Source organism: Camelus ferus, chromosome 24, assembly GCF_009834535.1.
Source record: "Camelus ferus isolate YT-003-E chromosome 24, BCGSAC_Cfer_1.0, whole genome shotgun sequence".
Lineage (NCBI taxonomy): Eukaryota > Metazoa > Chordata > Mammalia > Artiodactyla > Camelidae > Camelus > Camelus ferus.
In genome coordinates this window covers 1,558,415-1,576,904 of record NC_045719.1, presented here as the reverse complement: position 1 = coordinate 1,576,904, position 18,490 = coordinate 1,558,415, and the positions used below count along the sequence as shown (strand labels likewise).

Genomic DNA, 18,490 nt, shown 5'->3' with positions numbered 1-18,490 from the left:
TTTCTGGGCGAGGGTGTCTGTGATACGCTGCTCACCGCGGCAGGAGTCTGGAAGCAAACCTTATGTCCATTAGTGATGGAACAGTCGGATAAATTATGCATACCCATGCTGCAAAATATTGCTGCAGCTATTAAAAAAGGATGATACAGTTTTATAAATACTTAATTAGAGAAATGTTCATGATGCATCACTAATGAACGCACAGGAGCAGTCTGTGCGGCATGAACTTATTTCCGAAAAGCAAACCAGGGAAAGGGCGCCCGAGCACAGGTCTATTCGCCGTGGGAGAGGAGGGCAGGGATCTGGGGCCCGAGGGCCGGTTCCCACGCCAGAGTGCACACCCCCTCCTTCCTGCCTGGCTTCTTACACTGGCTGTGCCTTAACTTTGCCTTTTTAACCCAATAAAGTAAAATGAAATGAAAGCTACCAGGAGGGAGCAGGGAGCAGAGCGGTCAAAAGAGAGGAAGGTTTGGCAGTCAGCGCTCCTCAGAAGTGGTGCTTCCATTTTCTGTCCTGTTTTGAATCCATTTCTGATCTCACAAGCACTCGACCTGGACAGCCTCTCGTAAAGAGCCAACTGTAACCAGCCTGGGGCCCCCTTTAGACTCACCACTTAAGCTCAATCTCTCCACCCCTCTGCCAGAAGCCAGCACTCTAATTAATTTGCTCAGTATTCTCCTGGACTTCCTCTTGCACTGATACACGATTATATGCGCCCATTAAAAATGCAAAATACTGTCTTGAGGCACTTTAGTGTCCTTTGTTTCATAAATGGTTTCACTCTGTGGATGCCAGTCTGCAACACAGTGCTTTTCACTTAACAACATGTCAGGAATCCTTCCCCGAGTCAGTTCAAAGTAACCCATCTCATTTCTTAAACGACTAATGAGAATTCCTCAAGATGCTGGTCACGTGATTTCCTTGGCTGTCTTTAAGTGAGCATTCAGGATGTCCCTGGACTTGTGTCAGTAATAAATAACGTTTGGTGAAGATTCTTAGACACGTGTGTTTGTGCTCACGTGCACATACCGACTCGAGGTGAGCTGCGCGCCCAGAGGGGGGGCTGACCTGAGTGGGAGACGCAGGCTACAGTCGGATGGACTCGGACACCTGCACGCAGACACCCCCACTCCTCCAGACAGTGATGTTCTCAAGTGTTTAGGTTCTTGCCAGCCCAACTGGTGACAAAAACAGCAGGCCAAGGTATTTGGCGTTTCTCACGATGCTAGTCAGACCAAGCCCCTTCTGGCCATTTCTGCTTTCTGATACTGAACTGTCTTTCGTATCTGTTCATTCACTGGGTTGAATTTTCTTTTGACTGATTTTTAGAATTTCTTAATATACCCAGACCACTAACCTGCAGTCTGATGAATACAATGTAAGTATTTTCCCTGGTGCCCCGGTTCATCTTGACCTTGATTTTGGTGAGTTTTGCTGTAATTTGGAATTTCCCCCCCTTAGAAACGTGTTCCTGTCGTATGTTTTCAAATGAGTCGGCACAATGCTGAAAATGGCGTGGGCAGTTATGCTCCATTAGGGTCTGAGTTCTTGATCAACTTCCAAAGGTTCCCCTCGCTCGCCAGGTGTTCCCAGGAACACCTTTCACATCGCGATCCTGTCCTTTCTTGTATTTCTTCCCTACAACTTAAAATCCACCTAAAAATGGCCTTTTCCTCCCACTTTCCTTGGGTTCATTTTGCTTGCCTTTTCCCACTGTGTGAAGTGTGCCTCAGCTTAAATTCATGTTTAGTTTATTCGGAGTGTCAGACCCGGGTGAGGAGGGACCCTAGAACTCTCGCACTCTAGAAGCTGAGAATCTCCTTCCTGCAAAGCTCCCCTCGTGGGCTCGAGGCCACAGAAGCGGGGGCGCCCGCACGCACGCACTCACCCTCCGCGGCCCCGCTCCTCCGGCCCCGCGGCTCCGCCCTCGCAGGCCTTTTCTTCTCTCTGCGCCTTTGCCGCAGCGCTGTCTTAGGGTCGGTAATCCAGGCTTGATACACAAACTGCAGGGAGAAAGTTTCATTACTGTCTGGCTTCTTTGTAAGTTGAATTAAAAGAAAAGGGACCAACACCAAACTTCCTGACTTTCAGAAATATTTTTTTCCTCCCAACATATACTTAACCTCCCTTTCCCATACCCCTCGTCATGCTGAGCTGACCCATGCCATTTCCCTTGTCATGAAGTAAAACGAGAAAGAGATGTTGTCGGCGTGTATGTCATTTGGTGTCGGACAATCACGAGATGCTCTGGGTGCACACACGCCGCCGCCTCCCCCAAGCCCTCCGCCCCACCACCACCTGTGACGCCCAGTTCCCGATTCTCTTGCGTCACACGCGATGGAACAAGCTCAAGCCTCGCTCAGCGTCCTCAGAGCAGTCTTCTCCCCGCACAAATGAACTTTACGTCAACCACAAAACGTCTTTTGTTCTTTTACTTTGGGAGGATAGCTTGGCACATTTGATACTCTTGTGAATGACAGCTATTGCCAGCAACTTGAGAAAGGGCTTTGTAGACTGATTAGCATTTGGAGAGGAAAAATAATGTGATGCTCAGGTTAAGGAGTTATCCCAGAATGGCACGGAAGCAAGGCGGTGGTGCTTTTGGTTGCCTTTTGTCATTTTTGTTCAAGAGCTGAAAATAGTTGCATTAACATACTATCACCCATCACCACCACGGCAGAGCGATTCGAACAGCCCGCCCACCACGGTCTCCCAGGTCATGCAGAAGGAACAGAAGGAAAAACCCTGATACACAGACCGCAGCCACAACACGAAGCCGAGCAGGCATGCTCCCCATGCACCCGCAGACATGCCTGGTCTCAGGGAAGCTGGGTTTTCTATTATGAAGGTAAAGTTAAAAATGTTTCGTGGGGGGCACTTATAAACCCAGACACTTTCATTGTATTCTGTGTTATTTTCAGATTTCTGAAATCTTGGAAAAACACTGTGTAAGGAAGCCACTGGCACTGTGACGTCGGTAAAGAGAGGTCAACGTCTCCGTACGTGGGAAATGCAAAGCGCAGGGGTCACCAGGAGAGAAAGTGCTCCTTTTTCCTCAAGGCAGAAATCTGATTCTTACAGGCAATGAACACGGATATAAGGTCTGTATAATTTCCAAATAATAAACCCAGGAGGCAGAACGTTATTCTATCTTATGCCAAAAATTTATTTTGAAAAGTGAGAAGATGAATTGGAATTTAAAGGAGAAACACTAAAACAAAAAAAGGCATTTTATATTTGATGGTTACTGAGCACGTTAACCGTGAATTCTATGAAGACATCCTCTGGGGTTTGGTACATTAATAAGCCAACTTGCTTCAGCAAAATACTGATTCTTTAAAAAAAAAATCTGAGCTGCTAAACACAAGACGTTTTCAGGCTTAAGAGCAACGTATGGTGACATTTACCTAAAAAAGCTTTATCACGGTATTGCTTTTTGATAACGCAATGATGCCAAAGATAGACAGTAAGAAAGGAACTCAGATCTGTGAACATATTAGGTGCACAAGCCTTTTGCTCTGTGGGAGGGAGGAGGGTGAGGAGAAAGCGGGGGTGGGCGGCTTGGGCAGAACTGAAGGGGTCTTACAGGAAGGGCGGGGCCCTGATACGCTGTCCTGTTGAGAGGGAATCCCTGGTTCTCCACGTGGTCCTTAAGTGATTGACCCCCTTGCCGCCTTCGCACTGAGATGAGCGCTTACGGCAGGCCAGTAAGGGGGCACCCGGGAGGCGGGAGTCTCGTGACGGGTCCTCGTTTGTCGGTAAACGATCTCCCCTTCGATGTCGGAAACAGGACTGTTTCTACAGGTCCAGAAACATCTGGCAGAGGGTCAGTCCAGCTGTTTTGGGAAAAGGCTGGTAATGAAGGTGGATGAATTAGGAAGATCCCAATTCTTACTAACTTTCTTTCTGAAACGTCTCAATTCTTACGTCGAAGTGGTAACTATCACCCAGTCTCATGGGTTTCTCTGGGGAATTAAGGCACGTGCACCACTGACGCCAAGTAGAAAAACACACAAAAATGTGCAGAAATGACTTCTGGCTTCTCCCACTGCCATTGCCCTGAGCGAGTGTCCCCAGCTTTATCTGAGATTCTATCCTGAGTGATTTTATCTTAAATGTTTGGGGAAACGGATTCATGTGACTGAAAACTTATTATGCAAAAAGTATTTAATTTTTACAACAGGAGAGAACTGAAGTGGAGATCCTTAACTGAAATTGGTTAAGTTTCCAAAAACGTCCTTTAATTCTGCTGTGATCAAGAAGGTTCTTTATATTGCCGGTGAGAAGATTTTTTTTTAAGTAAGACGGGGGTAATCACATTGTAATCTTTGATATAAACTCTTAAATATGAAAGAAAAAGTTCTTTGCTATAAACTGTTAACTAGACTCAGATGGAAGTCTGAGAGGGGAAGGAGAAGAAACCCCGGGAGGGGCCGCAGTGAACATTAAACTGAAAGCCAGACCCTGGCATTTAGAAAAGGGAAGGAGCCCAGAGGTCTGGCCCCTGCTGCTCGAGGCAGGCCAGCACTCACGCTGCCCCCGGGAGCCTGGGAGAAAAGAGAGGGTTTCAGGTCCCGCCAGAAGCGCTGAATTCAAAGAACCTGCATTTAAGTCGGATCTACAGGTAAACGTGAGAAGCTCTGGTCTCTGTCACCTTCCAAGCCTGCTTAGCACTGGGGCTCAGTGTCAGTCCAAGTGCCTGCTTCAGTGTCAGGAGAAGCGGCTTTCTCTCCAGTGCGAGGTCAGGAACGCCTCCTTCATGACGTCCACCAGCGCCCTGGCCCGGCACAGGGAGCGGGCCCCTTCTGGCGGGCGCTGGGTCAGTCACCTGACGTTCTCTGGCAGTGTGCTCAGCACCGTCACCGCGGTGTGGCCAGACCGTCCTCGGCAGCTAAGCCCAGTGGGGAGGGGCTGAGCTCGGGACGGAAAATGCCAGCTGAGAGCCAACTGAGGAAACCGGGGCTTTGAGAGGAAGACAGAAGGGGGTGGAGCAAAATGAGTCTCCTCTTGCGGATCTGGACTGTTACCAGCTTTCTGAGAAAAACGACCGTCTCTGACACGTCACCTCTGACACATGCAACCAGATGTGACCCCTGTAACGGGAGGTGTGGCCACGACACGGACAGAAATGAGACATGCATCTGCGTTTTCTCTCTCTATTTTTCGACAGGCTCTGATGTCAACTGGAAAGCGAGAACCAGCGAGAATAAGAAATTTGGCTTCTCAAAAGAGTTTTTGGAAAAGTTCGCCTAATATTTTAAATTTGTGTCATTCTTTCATCATCCGATCTATAGAACAGGGAAAAGGCAGATGGCGGGAACAGGGCTCTGCTTGTCTAGTCTACGGAGCGGAGGGCCACACGCCAATCAGTAAAACAGCAAATACCTTTGCAGCTCTGATTAAGTACTGCAGAATAGTTTTGGGAAGTTTAATGACAGACTTGGGCAAGGCTAAAATGGCTGACTGCAAACTTCCCAATAGCTCTCTACAAAGAAGGACAAAGCAAGAGTCATTAGTTGAAGAAAACCAGAAACGGATCACTTAATACACTGATGTCACTATGAGTTTGTCTACAGTCATCAGCGACCAGGTTAAAATGGCTGCTGGTGAATCTGGAATAAACGGCTCTGCTCGTCGGCGGAGAGTGAAGAAAGCCGTCCGTCGTTCACGCAACCTGTAAAAAACGGTCCAGGCAGCGCCGGCCTCTCCTTGGCTGCGTGATGAGGGATGATGAGAAGAAAACCCATTGGAATCAAAATAAACAAGTTTAGTCATTAGTGTTCGACAAGTCAGCTGCACACGTGCACACAGACGCGGAGACAGACACGGGGCCAGGGACAAGCGTCAGAGCAAGGTGTCCCCGGGGGCAACCTGGCCCTCTGGCCTCACTGGGAAGACAGGGGAGGGTGGCTCCCACCGGCTGGAGCAGACCCGGCCAGCACACTGACAACGGCCCTTCCATACACACATCACATGTCTTGGCGGATGCCCTGCCGTGTGCCCTGTGCAGTCACTAATGGGACCTTAACAGTCCCCTACGTGTCCCTTTGTAAAAGGGATCTACATCAAGTGTTCCCCACGTGTGTAACTCTGCTGACGAATCAGCGCTTGCACAAGCACTGACGGTCCAGCCTCTGGGCACACGGGACACTGGGCTGCTGGGCTCTGTCACTGAGAACGACACAGAGCAGGTTCTGAAAAAGAGGCAGTTACGCCGAGAGTCTCAGAACGGTGCTGGATGTTTTCATGACTTCTAACCACTTATTAAATCTTTAGCAAATACAAACAACTGATTTGCAAAATCGGAGGCGACATCGAGCGACCACTGGTTTTCTAAACAAAAGCAGGTATTTTCCTTTCATGGTCATCTGCCTCACAGATGGAACTCTAAGTCCGCTCAAGCAGCCCAAAGCAAAACAGAGGCCCCCCGAGGAAGCCCTGTGTTTGTTTAGAGCATCAGAACACCCTGGTGACGCGCATGAATGTGGTCCGGGCTGGACACCCTCCTGCAGGAAGTCCTCCGGCTGAGACGGCAATGTGAGAGCAAGCAGGGGACAGGCCCGGGGGACGCGCGGTCTCAGAAGGGACTGACAAGCCTCTGGGAGACACAACACACGAGCCGGGCAGAAGGCGCCCAGGCCGGCAACCGCGTCTGTTGGGAAGAAGCACTCTCCGGGGGAAAGGCCGTGATCTCCGCGTCGCCACGGTTACCTGGAAAGCGGACCTTCTGGGAGGCTCCTCCTCTTCTCTCTTCAGCTCCTCCTCCTCCTCCTCTTCGCTGTCCGTTTCAAACAAATAATAATCTCCACTCCTGACCACTAAGCAAAACAAAATATTTACTTACTTCTTGGAAGAGACAGAAGACAGCTGGGGGCTTATTATCTTAACGATATGCCCTCCCTCCCCCAAAGACACACAGATTATTCATCAAAGGACCACAGGAAGAGACAGGAGGAGGAGGCAGGAGGTGAAGGGGCTCGCTCCGGCTGTGCCACGAGGGACTGGCGGGACGGGGCCGCGCAGCCCAGGCCTGGTCTCTGCCTCGGGGGGGGGGGGCGGGGGGGGAGCTGGCCAGTGCTGGGTTCAGCCAGCATTTCTTCCTCCTTTTGTCAATTTGTCACAGATGCATCAGATCCACTCTGCAGCAGCTGACTCTGTGACCGAGATGGCCAAAATAACGGAAAAGTCTTATCGGGTCACGATTCCGCAATTTGGGTCCTTCAGACAAAGCCAAAGCAAAGAAGTGACTCTGGTGCCGTCTGAGGGTCCAAAGGGCTGGAGTACAGCCAGGCGGGACGGCTCAGGGCTGAGAGTCAGCGTCCCCAGCCTTCCACCTCACTGTCTACTGGGGAGGCTTGGATGACAAGACACTGCGAAGAGATCTGTTTGAAAAATCACAGGTTGTCATGAGAAGGAGATGGGCGGGGGGGGGGCATCAAAAACAGAGAGACCACCGCAAAAACACCACCACCATACTCTGGCCGCTTCTACCCGCAGGACGGGACAGGCACAGTGGACGTGGTCCACACAGTTTACGCTGGGAGGCTCTGGTCAGCCGAGAGCAAGGTCCCCAGGCTTCCCGACGTTTGAGGAGACAGCACTGACTGTCAGACACAAAGCACAAAGCGTGCGGGTCGTCCTGGCCTCTCCCACATTTTCCCTGCGAGGACATACTGCACTGGGAGCAGAGAAAGCTGAAGATCCCCGAGATCTGAAGAAACTCGAGCATCGAATCTTTCTCAGCTTGATCACTATTTAGGCTGATCAGAGAAAAGGGACCCAGCGTGTCTTCTGCGATGCTACCATCACTGCAGGAAAACGTATTCCCGGGTTCAAGTTACATCCGCCCTTCCAAATGCGGGGGGGCTTTTGGAGGACCCGACCCGAGGTCTTTAGTTATTTTGGGGACTCATCCATTGTAAGGTAACGGGGAACCCTGGCTTGTGTAAAATCAGTTGCCTGAATATCACTAAACACGGTCAAAAGGGAAAACATTTTGCACATGACTTCAGATGTATCTGAAGCCTCCGTCCGTGAAGATGCAGAGCGAATGAATTGGGCCTTATATCCTTGAACAGAAGCCCTGTCATTTGTTACTCGTCTTTTGAAGAACCCGGCCAGAGGGCTGGGTCCAGGCCGGAGGAAACAGGTGCAGTACAACGTAAGAGAAAGCAGGAGCCAACCAAAGCCACAGCACGACGTCTGGCGGTGAGGACGGCCTTTTAAGTGACGCTTCGGATAAGCTCAGAGATCTGCAGGGAAGTCACGCAGACTTCAGGGCACGTGGTCATTTGGTAAAAACGGAGATTTCCCGGGTTGAACATTTTACCCTCATTATAGGCTCTTCAATCAACAAGTGTATTCAATCATACCTTCTCTAACTTTTTTTTTCACGTGGACACTGAGTTCAGGCAGTTTTCATCACGAGCAGTCATATGTTGATTTTATCATTTAAAAGATGCTGCCAATTTGTATGTGACACATGGAATTAATGTATTAAAAAAAAAAGAAGGAAATGTTTAAAATAAGGTTTCCTAGTCCTTTGTAAAAAATGGTTGAAATGAAACTAGGACATGAATGGAGAGTATTTTCTGAAGTTCCCTCTGCTCATCACAAGGAGAGAAGCTCTTACATGCATGTTTGTGACAAGGACCAGCCGGCGTCCATCCACAGGAAGCCGACGCTGACGCTGAGCGGGAACGTGGCTCTTCAGATCCCACCACCTGCATCCCAGAAACTCAGCCCTTTAGCTCAGCTATTTGACAGCGAAGTGATGGGGCACTGAGTTAGGTGGTACTGAAGTGATGGAAGGTACGATTGAACAGCAATAATGCGATCGTCTGTGTGCACACAGATGTGGAAGAGGGGGGCCTGCCACCTGCAGGCCACATTCAGATCGCGAGTGCTCACCAGCAACAGGGACAGAGCAGCGACGCCATCGCGTCGTCAGCAGGCTTACGCACGGGTGTGCCAGCTACTCGCTCTTATGCTCGGCACCTCTGACAAACACCTCTGTTAGACCCCGTGACACAAGGGGTCAGAGAAAGGGCTTTCAACCAAGGGCTTCCGGATCTAAAGACAAGGTTTGGAACTCGTCAGTCTACAAAATAAATCACAGATCAGTTCCTCTCCTTTCCTTACCAGCTTGTCAAAATAATGTTTTGTAGGAAAAATTTAATGCCACGGTGAGACTCTGATTCCAAACTATGCATCACACACATCCCTGCATTATTGCACCGGGAGGTGCTGTAACCAGGCACGTGGAGCTCACCACCAGGCTTCCAGAACCTGACATAATGAGGGTGAAATGATCGGGAAATCTACAGTCAGTAACCTTCACGGGAAGTTCTTTCAAGGATAACCAACTTGTAAGGGGACAATCAAAGACCATAACCAGTTCCTTCCAAGATGCAACGTTCAGCTGAGAAAAGGAGAGAACCACCAAGACTGAGGTGGGGATTTACACCGAGGGAACTGGACAAGTCATTCACTATGACCCCATCTCACAATGGACAGGTCTCTCTAAACCGGCAAAGGGCCCTTTAAAAACAGAAGGATGGGCACAGTTTCCTTGTGACTTGATAGGAACAGACACGTGGTGTTGCACTAGGAGACCGTGGCCCGGCCAGCACGCCGGCGGGTGGCAATCAGAGCCAGACAGAACGTCCAATTGAATCCTGATCTTTTGACATGAGCAGCGGATGAAATGCAACTCTTTATAATGCATGGATTTTTTTTTAATGCCGTAATGCTAAAATTCAGTATTTGGGATTGAACTTGATGACATCCAGGCACACTGAGCAAATTTTGATGAGCAAGTTCCTGAAACTGGCTTGCTGGTTTTAGAAAACAATTTCTTGGGTGACAGGCCAGACTGGAGTGCATCACCCCATGGCAGCAGCATTGCAACAGACAGCGGGCTCTCCTTTGCTAAGCAGAACAAGGACACCCCCGAGTTCCGCACCTCCTCCGTCTTTTCCTGCGATGGAGGAGGGTGCACGACTTCCACGTGGCTATCGCGCTCTGCTTTTCCAGAGCTGTCTTTGGACTTTGCTCTGAACTGGTCATGGCTGAGCTGCGGGGACCTGCGAGGCCCTGTCCCACGTGGGGCATCAGATCTGGAGTATAGTTTTACAGCTTTCTTGAAACTGAGGAGGAGGCAGTGAGAAAGTCAATGCGTTTGAAGGCATCCTCATCCTTAAGGTTAACATCTTGCCAAGAAATGTTACATGCAAGTGAAACTAAAGCTCTGGGAACGAGGGGAGGGGAGGCTCGTTGGCACCACGCCCAGTGCCTCACAAAGAGGGTCACAGGCACCTCGAACACAGTGATGCTCTGACGTCAGAGCCCCGGGCGGAGCTGAGGCTCGTTTTTCATCTGGGTTTTCAGCCACGGAACAAGCACATGTCACGGAGCCCTAGACCTCAGCACTAGGTAACAGAGAAGTCAGCTCCTCTCCCCTCTCTGAGCCCATGGATGCTGCCGGGGGCTTTCTCCAGGTGGCGCGACGATCCGCTGGTGGCTCCACCAGACTCCGCTGTCGGGCTCAGACACCCACAGGGATCACACTTTTCCTACGCTCTGACCCCCTATCAAGTCACAAGGCTCAAACCATGCATGGGACACACAGGTCACGGGGACGCCTGAATTCTGGTCAAGGATATAAGGGTTAGAATTGACGAAATTGTAAGAGGATCAAGAAAACCTACTGGAAGCATGGTCAACCCAAGGCCGCCACCACTGCTTTTTTTTGCCCTTGGTTTTCTGTTTGTCTGCTTCTCCTAAAATAAAATACGTCCAAATATTAATTCGTATAAAGTGAGAAAACAAACTTTGAAAACCACTCTTTTAACAACTCAAATTGTCAAGCTCTAGACAAGCTGCGAAAATACATCAGAGGTCAGGAAACTACACGGACTCTGAAGCGTTCCCGCGGAGCGTGGTCAGTTTCACGAGGCAAGTATGAAGGATTCTAAGGACATTATGCCACATTTTCACTTCCTTCTCAGTAGCTGAGGGCGTATAAAGAAATACAATAAAGAGGGCTTATCTGTCAAAAATGCATCTCACCTTGAAATTTCCATGGAACTAGCAGAAAAGAAGCATCACCCACATATTACAGAACAATTTAGTGGCAAATAATTGGTTAATATGCATACATTGCAATAACTGGAGATTTTTCTTGTGATTATTTTAATGCATGGCTGGGAAAATATAAATTTAATGTCAATGAACAGACATCATGTACCAGGGAAATACTGCACATTATTTCTCCATCCCCTTCAAGTAGGAAAGCACGCAAATAACTTTAAAAAGACCTTTAAACTTAATTGGATATAACAAATCTATAATTCGATATAATAAATCTGTATTTCATCTTAAGTTTCACTGGAACAGACCATAATAGAATGTTATTTTAACTACTATTATTCAGATGCCTATGTATTTCTTTTCTGTGTAACATTCACAGAAACCAACCGTCTTAAACACCTTCCCTAAAGGCACACACGCAGTGAAGTCACGCGCGTCGTCTTCAGCAGCACACGGCTGTGAAACGGAAACAGGCTGTCTGCTGACTAAAGTCATCCTGCTGAAGGCGAGATGCTCGTGAAGTCATGGATTCATCAAACATGTGCTTCACGAAATAAATGCATCCCGTTCACCATGGGGAACGTAAAACTTGCTGAGCTAAAGAGACACATTGATAAAATTGGCAGAACAAACAGCAACGCCATCTGACAGTCCCTGCCCAGTGCCCCGCTAAGACTCAACGCCAAGCACGCGAGGAAGAAGGAAGAGCCTCCACATACTTTCGTCGTCCTCTTCAGAGAGTTTCTGAACATCCTGGCCGTCCCCTGGCTCCTGGGTCAAGCTCAGCATCCTCTCCTTACCCTTTTTGTACTTCTGCTGCCTGGCCTTGATGCGATCCATCCTGCACAACAGAACAGCAGCAGAAAGCCGAGAACACCCGTGGTCACCCACACACTTCCACGCAAGCAGCTAGAACCGCAGGCAAGGCTGCCAGCGCCTGGGACTTGTGGACAGTTACTCGTTAGCAACAAGTGTCTCCCTGCTTCCTTATGTCCATGCTATCTGCACTGCGTAGACGCCAGCTTAATAATGCGATCAACAGTGATTATGCTTAGGTTGGATGTGCAACATTTTACGTCCACCTACATCTTGTACCCAAGCCATTCTGCACACAGCATGTTATGAAATGTAAATCCTTTATTCTCCCAGGTTTTGCACTAACTATCTACCTCACAAAGCTGTTGTGAAGATCGAGTGAAAAGATGTATGTGTGTGAGAATTGTTTTGTAAACAGCAAGTTGCTCCTCAGATGTTCAAGAGTATTTTATCAGGTCTTGTGACTTCTCTATGTCAAATCGAATCTCTTACTGGATCTGGAAAAATGCACTATTGCAGGTTTCTGTTTACTCAGAAACCGCAACGCTGGACTTGACCTCCCAGACCTGCCCCCTTGAAATGTTTCATTCTTAATTTAGTTTCTTAAAATTCTGGATATAATGCTCAAGTTTTTAAACTGACTTAAGTGGCATTTCTGCTTTGTGCAGCTTCAACGACATTTTTCAGCCCGCCTTCTGCAATGATCATCGCCTTCATTCTTTGTTATTCTGACCTCTCATTTGAGAGGACGCATTCTCAAACAAACAGGGAAATCCAGTGAAGTAAATGGTGGCAACGGGCCTCACTTGTGGGAAATTAGGAACACATTCCAAATGCGGGTCCAAATCTGTTACTTCTGCAGCCGGGAACAGCACTAGCAACAGTTATACCATATTGCGTTTTCATCACATACGTTTATACGGCTCATAGCTCTGTGCTGATAGGCACGGGGTAGGGCAGTGCACACTGGCAAATGCTCCTGCACAGGGAAGGAGCTGGGGAACGAGCTCGGGTAGAATGAAGCTGTCTTAGCAAACTCAGGGAGCTCCCGGGGGCTGACGGTGCCTCCGCTTTCTTGGAGAAAGCAGCTCACTTTTGAATTCTATGGCCATCAGCTCTTCAACCCACCCCCACACCCATGAGGTGCTCCCAATCTTCAGAAGTTCCACTTACTGCTAGAAAGTTCACTCTAAGAAAATAATTATTTTCAGTGGGCTAATTAAAAAAAAAAAAAAGAAAGAAAGAACTCTCAGCTCTCCGGGGTGGAGTCCATTTCTTGGCTTGCCCAGAGCGGCGTGCGCGGAGGCCTTCACCTGGACACGGGGAAGCAGCAGGCGCGTTTCTAGTGCTGCATCTAGCTGGTTACGGATTGTGTGGGTTTTTGTTGTTTTTTTTTCAGTTTTGGATTTTAAGTCATCCAGAATAGAGGTCATCGATTTCTTCCCAAACAGACTGGATCATTTTGTCTCTAAAGAGCCTTGCAAAGAGAGGACTCTGCGTTTGTTCCCTTAGCCCACAGAGCTAACGGACATTCCCCCAAGTGAGTGTCACTGGGACAGGCCCTGCCTCGCTCACTAACTCATTTACTCTTTACAAATACCCAAATGGAACTGTGAGCCCTAGCTGAACACAGCACACTGGGATTCAGAGAATTCCAGAGACCTGCTCCGGGCTCCGGAGCTAAGAGTGAACTCAGACCTGACACTGGTCTCGGCCACGGCGAATCCCCTCCCCTCCCCCTCTCTGTCCTTTAAACCGTTACACTTCAGTCCAGGCCAGGAGCCAATGCCCCTCGCAGGGCAAACGCCTGGGCAGGAGTGAAAGTTACACGGACAGACGGGTTCTTCAGGGGGCGGGGCGCCCTGGGAGCTGAGATCTGGAGGGAGGGGACCAGGCAAACCCACAATAACATGAAAGCGTCCTTACTGCCTCTTCAGCTGGTCCATTGACCTTTTCTCTTCCTCGATTCTTGCCTTTACAGCCTTTACGATCGTGGCCTGGAAAAGTTCAGCCCCTCTAAAGGAAATTCAGAAACACAGAATAAATGAATACTTTTATCATTGCTACCCACCTTCCCCGAAAACGGTTACGAAGGGTTAGGAAAGATTTCTTCTGGGGCAGCTGGCTGGAGCCTCTGGGCTGGAGTGGGCGTCACGCAGCCCAGTCTAGAAGCCCCTTCCCAGGGGATGGACAGGGCACAGCCTGCAGCCTCCTGGGGGATGGGGGAGGGAGGGAGGGCGCTGCGCACGCCGCTGGGGGCCATTAAAGGGAAAACAGTGTGTGTTTTCTGAGACTTTCAAGGGCTCTCCAAGCCTGTCCCCCAGCAAGTGGTCCTCATCATGCCAGGAGGGGACGTTTTTAGGAGTGAGTTCAGGTTCGTTTTCCACTCCATCAGCAGGACAGGGCTGGAGGGGCTGGGGCATCCCCACGGCACGTGCAGTGGGGTGCACGGTCCAGCCTCTGGGCTTCTCTTCCCTCTGTCCTTCCGTTCCTCCTGTTCGGTCAATGTCAGGTCCCAATGGAGCACATCGGCCCCTCACCATCCTCAACTCTGCCCCAGTGCCATCCTGTCCCCTCCGCTTGGCAGACCCCGAGTCTGCAGGAAGCCAGTGGGGTGCCGGCCCCGTGCTGGGCGGTGAGGGGCTGGCGTCAGGGGCACAGAAATGCAGGGCTCTGGGCGGATGGTCCCGAGCCCCCACCCGCACTCCCTGGACACTCTCCTGCTGTTCTCAAGTGGCTACTTCAGACTCCTTACACTTTCCTCAAATCTAGAATATTCTGTTGAGGGCTTTTCACTCCTGGGACATGACGCAGCTTCCCACTTTCCAAAAGGAACACAGTCACGGGTGATGCCCTTTCCTGAGGTGACAGTGACATGGAGGAGGTGACACTCCGCAGTCCACGGCCTGCCTGAGGGACCCCACCCACTGCCTGTCCTTTATCCCTCCCCGCACCTCGACCTGCCCGCCACGACTGAATCCTGCCCGTAAGCATGCCGACAGGCTCCGATCTTGCTAATCTTAGAGAAAGAACCACGCAAGCCCCACGGTTTCCCAGGCACAGCGTCGCGTCACTGGCCCTGCGGCCGGACCCCTTGCAGGCACCGTCCACCAGCCTTTCCCTTCCATCTCCACTCACTGGTATTTGGCTCCGACCCCACCTGTCGAGGCCACTGATTTCAGTGCTCAGGGTTCAGTCTTGTCTTTGAGTATCTTGTCTCCTGAACGTCCATCCGCTCTGAAGAGCACCCCCGGGTCCCATGCTCTCCCGGGTTCCCGCTCTTCTTTCCAGCTCAGTTCCCGCCTTCTCCGCGGCCCCGCCCTCAGCCCAGCTCTTACATGTGAAGCCCCAGGGTCCTCTTCTCACCTTCACACTCTCCCCAGGCAGCTGCGGCCACTGCCCTGCCCCAACACCGTCCATGTCACATGACACTCAAGTCTGTCCACATCTCCAGATCCATCCACTCCGCTGCCCGCTGGCTTCCAGCAGGCTGACGTCACAAGCTCACGAGACCCAGGACCCCGCAGTCGTGGCCCATTCTCCCTCCTGGCGAGAGCTCGCAGACCCCTCTCCCTCTGGGGTCGGCACCACCACCGGCTAGAGCCAGAATCCGGGGCACAGCGGCCCCGTGCAGGCTCTATGAGGGAGGGCAGTACCCCCTCCCCCCCCATAACAGAGGAGGCAGCGAACATACAGATGGATGAATGATGTTTACTCTTGGGAAATACTGCTGTGAGTTCAATGCTGACGAAGTCATGGCTTTTCTCTGACAAGCTTGAGCTGTACTCTGGACCAAAGCCTCCCGTTTCTACAACACGAGGAATATGTTTTCTGGATATTTGTGAGAACTTTGAGAAAAAGATCCTGGCTCACTATTATATCCTGGTGCTCTAAGGACCGAATTTTAGAGAAAGGCATTTTAGAAAAAGATGCATTTACCAGCAAAAGTACCGGCTGCTGCTACATACAGGTAGATAAGGTGACTATCGGCTTGAGAGCTTCTGCTCTGCTCTGAAAATGATGTCCTGGGCACTAGAAAAACAGCTATACTGATAAATTCCTGGGCCAGTACTGTCCCTCAAGGAAGTCAGAGTCTACATCGTGAGGACCGAGGGGCAGCAAGGTCTTCAGATTACATGACTGGGTCTCTTTCGTTTGGCTCCAAGTCGGTTAACAAGGGCTGGGCATTTTCCCCCTTGAAACGCACCTCTGAAATTAACATTCTGCTTATCCTGGCAGAAGAAGGCCTGGGCCCTAGGAACACTGATGGTGAAACAGAGATATTTTAGTTTAAGCCGCAAACCAGAGTGACAGACACGGGCAGCTCACACGATGCAGACCAGTGTCCACCAGGCTGCGGGGCCCCACCGTCTGACAGGGCCCAGCCAAGGCCCGGGTCTGAGCCGGGCACGCTCTCCAGGACCCCGCACTGCCTCTGCCCCATCTCAACGACACCCTCTCTGATCCCTAGCTCTCTTCCTGGTCCTTCCCCCAACCCTCTCAGATTAGGGGCAGAAAATGGAAAAAGGGCAGAATCTAAGGAGAAGGTAATAATCAAACGGTGCCAGTGACTTGGAGAACAGAAAAGTCAGGTTGTCGGGCAGAGACAGGAGAACAGGCCGACGGAAAGAGGCTGGAGCAACACTCTCCTCTGTCTACCACCTGAAAGTACTAGACGGCCGTGTTTCTCTCTTTCCAGGAGTTTCTCCTTAACGTGGAGGCAAGGAGGGGGAAGATGGACCAGCCTCCAGACCAACGTGGCCCAGGTCCCTGTTCTGACAGAGGCCAGAAGGAGCTGCCCTAGGGGCGAGCTGGACAGAAGGGGCGCAGGGCACCAGCCAGCCCCTGACCTTCCAGGGTGTCCAGCCCCCGTCAGGCACGACTCCACTCCCGAGACTGACTTACTTTTCTTCTATTTTAGACCCTGGAGGCCTTGGGCTAGAGCCCCCTGGATCAGCTTCCTTGGAAGGAATTTCTCAATTTCCTGTGGTTCTACAAGCAAGCTCAGACCCCAAGCATGGCGCAGTATCCCTTCCAGACAGAACAGCTAACCCCACGGCCTGACCCACCTTGATGCCAGGATCTGAGAGGCTTTTATGTCCGCCACGACATGCAGGAAATAGTAGCTCATGAAAACTCTTCTCTGCAGCAGGAGGAAGGCAAAACATATGCTGTCCCAGATGATCCCTGCTTCCCCACTGGGCAGTTTACACGAGGAGTCATCGTCCGCTGGAGCAAAGGAAAAAAAATTTAAGTGAGCATCCATTTCTTTGTGATTTTATAAAGTCTGCAGCACATCAGACTTGGGAGGTCACACAGGCCTAAGAGTCACCCTAGGGCATGTCGACTCCCTTGTGAGTGGATTTATTGACCATCAAGGGCTCACATTCCAAATCCAAGGCCAGTGCCAATTCAGAAGGCTGACCGCGAAGTGAGCTCTTGGAGACATACGGTGCAGGAGGCCGCTGTCCCAGGAGGGCACCTGAGTACTCCTCTCTCTTTGGGAGAAAGGGACCCTTATCCCCTCAATGAGGAGGCTATGGAGTAGTGCCTACATCCCAAGGCCAGAGGAAGTCTCTGGTCCAAAAACACGTCCGTTGTGGGGAGGGGCTGCACCCCAGGCAGGGCAGCTACGCTCTACTGGGAAAGGGGGCAACAGCACATCTGACCCCAAGTCAAAGCAGACTCCAGCAACTCTTCACAAGAAGGCAGCGCTGGGAGAGCGCCAAGTTCAAGCAGCCCACCCGCGTGGCGCTGTCCAGGGTCCTGGCGCAGGAGGCAGAGGGGAGGAAATGGGGCTCCCTTCTCTGTCCTGGGGTGGGCGAGGGGGGGAGTCTAGCTCCAGAAACTCTGCTGTTCCTCCCAACCGTCCTCCCCCCGAGCTGGAGGGTCTCTGAGTTCCCGGCAGGGAGGAGGGTCTGGAGTGGAGCTACTTTGATGGCCAGGAACACAACCATGGGGACTCACGGGCACCTGTGACCCTTCCTACTGTAACTCAGGGAAGTTCAGGGAGTAGCCACAGGCCACACACGACCCCCAGACCTGCTGCGGGAGGAGGGGGACCGGAAGTCTATAAAGATGACCAGTGCCCGGAGGGAGCGCGTCCTGCCACAGACAGACAACAGGCTCCCAGCGCAGTACCAGCCTACAGCGGCCTTAGACAGTGGACGGAACTGGGAGTTGCGCTTTGAGCCGGTGTTTACATTCGAAGGACCAGCTGCCCTGCCTTCTCTGTCTCCCGTCCCCAAACTCGCTTCTCGTACTCACGCATGTGGTAGCCCTTGACTGTGCAGGCCAGGCTGAAGGCTTGGATGAACCAGCAGCTATTTTGAACCAATTTCTCAATATAGCCGCAAGCGCCTATCTGAAAAGCAAACGGGAGAGGCGCACTCTGAAGCCCTGCGCCAGAGAAGAAGGCTGCTGCCCTGCGATCCCAGCACATGCAGGGGTTCCCGAGTCTCAGTGCTCACAAGGGGTAAGAGCTGCCTGGTTCAGCCCCCACGGGGCAGGGCACCTGATACATCATTTCCTGGGGGCATCAAACCCAGCGAGTAAAGGGCGAGCCCTCGGCGTGAGGCTGTGG

General features: G+C 51.0%; 1 protein-coding gene across 1 annotated transcript in view; it reads right to left on the bottom strand.

Moving 5' to 3' along the window:
- Nucleotides 1-18,490, bottom strand: part of PIEZO2 (piezo type mechanosensitive ion channel component 2) — a 280,908-nt gene that overhangs the window by 36,093 nt on the left and 226,325 nt on the right. Inside the window, 7 exon segments of the mRNA XM_032467129.1 lie at nt 1,889-2,003; nt 6,712-6,818; nt 10,710-10,781; nt 11,811-11,932; nt 13,834-13,923; nt 16,977-17,136; nt 18,175-18,271. Of these exon segments, the coding sequence (XP_032323020.1) occupies nt 1,889-2,003; nt 6,712-6,818; nt 10,710-10,781; nt 11,811-11,932; nt 13,834-13,923; nt 16,977-17,136; nt 18,175-18,271 (763 nt within the window).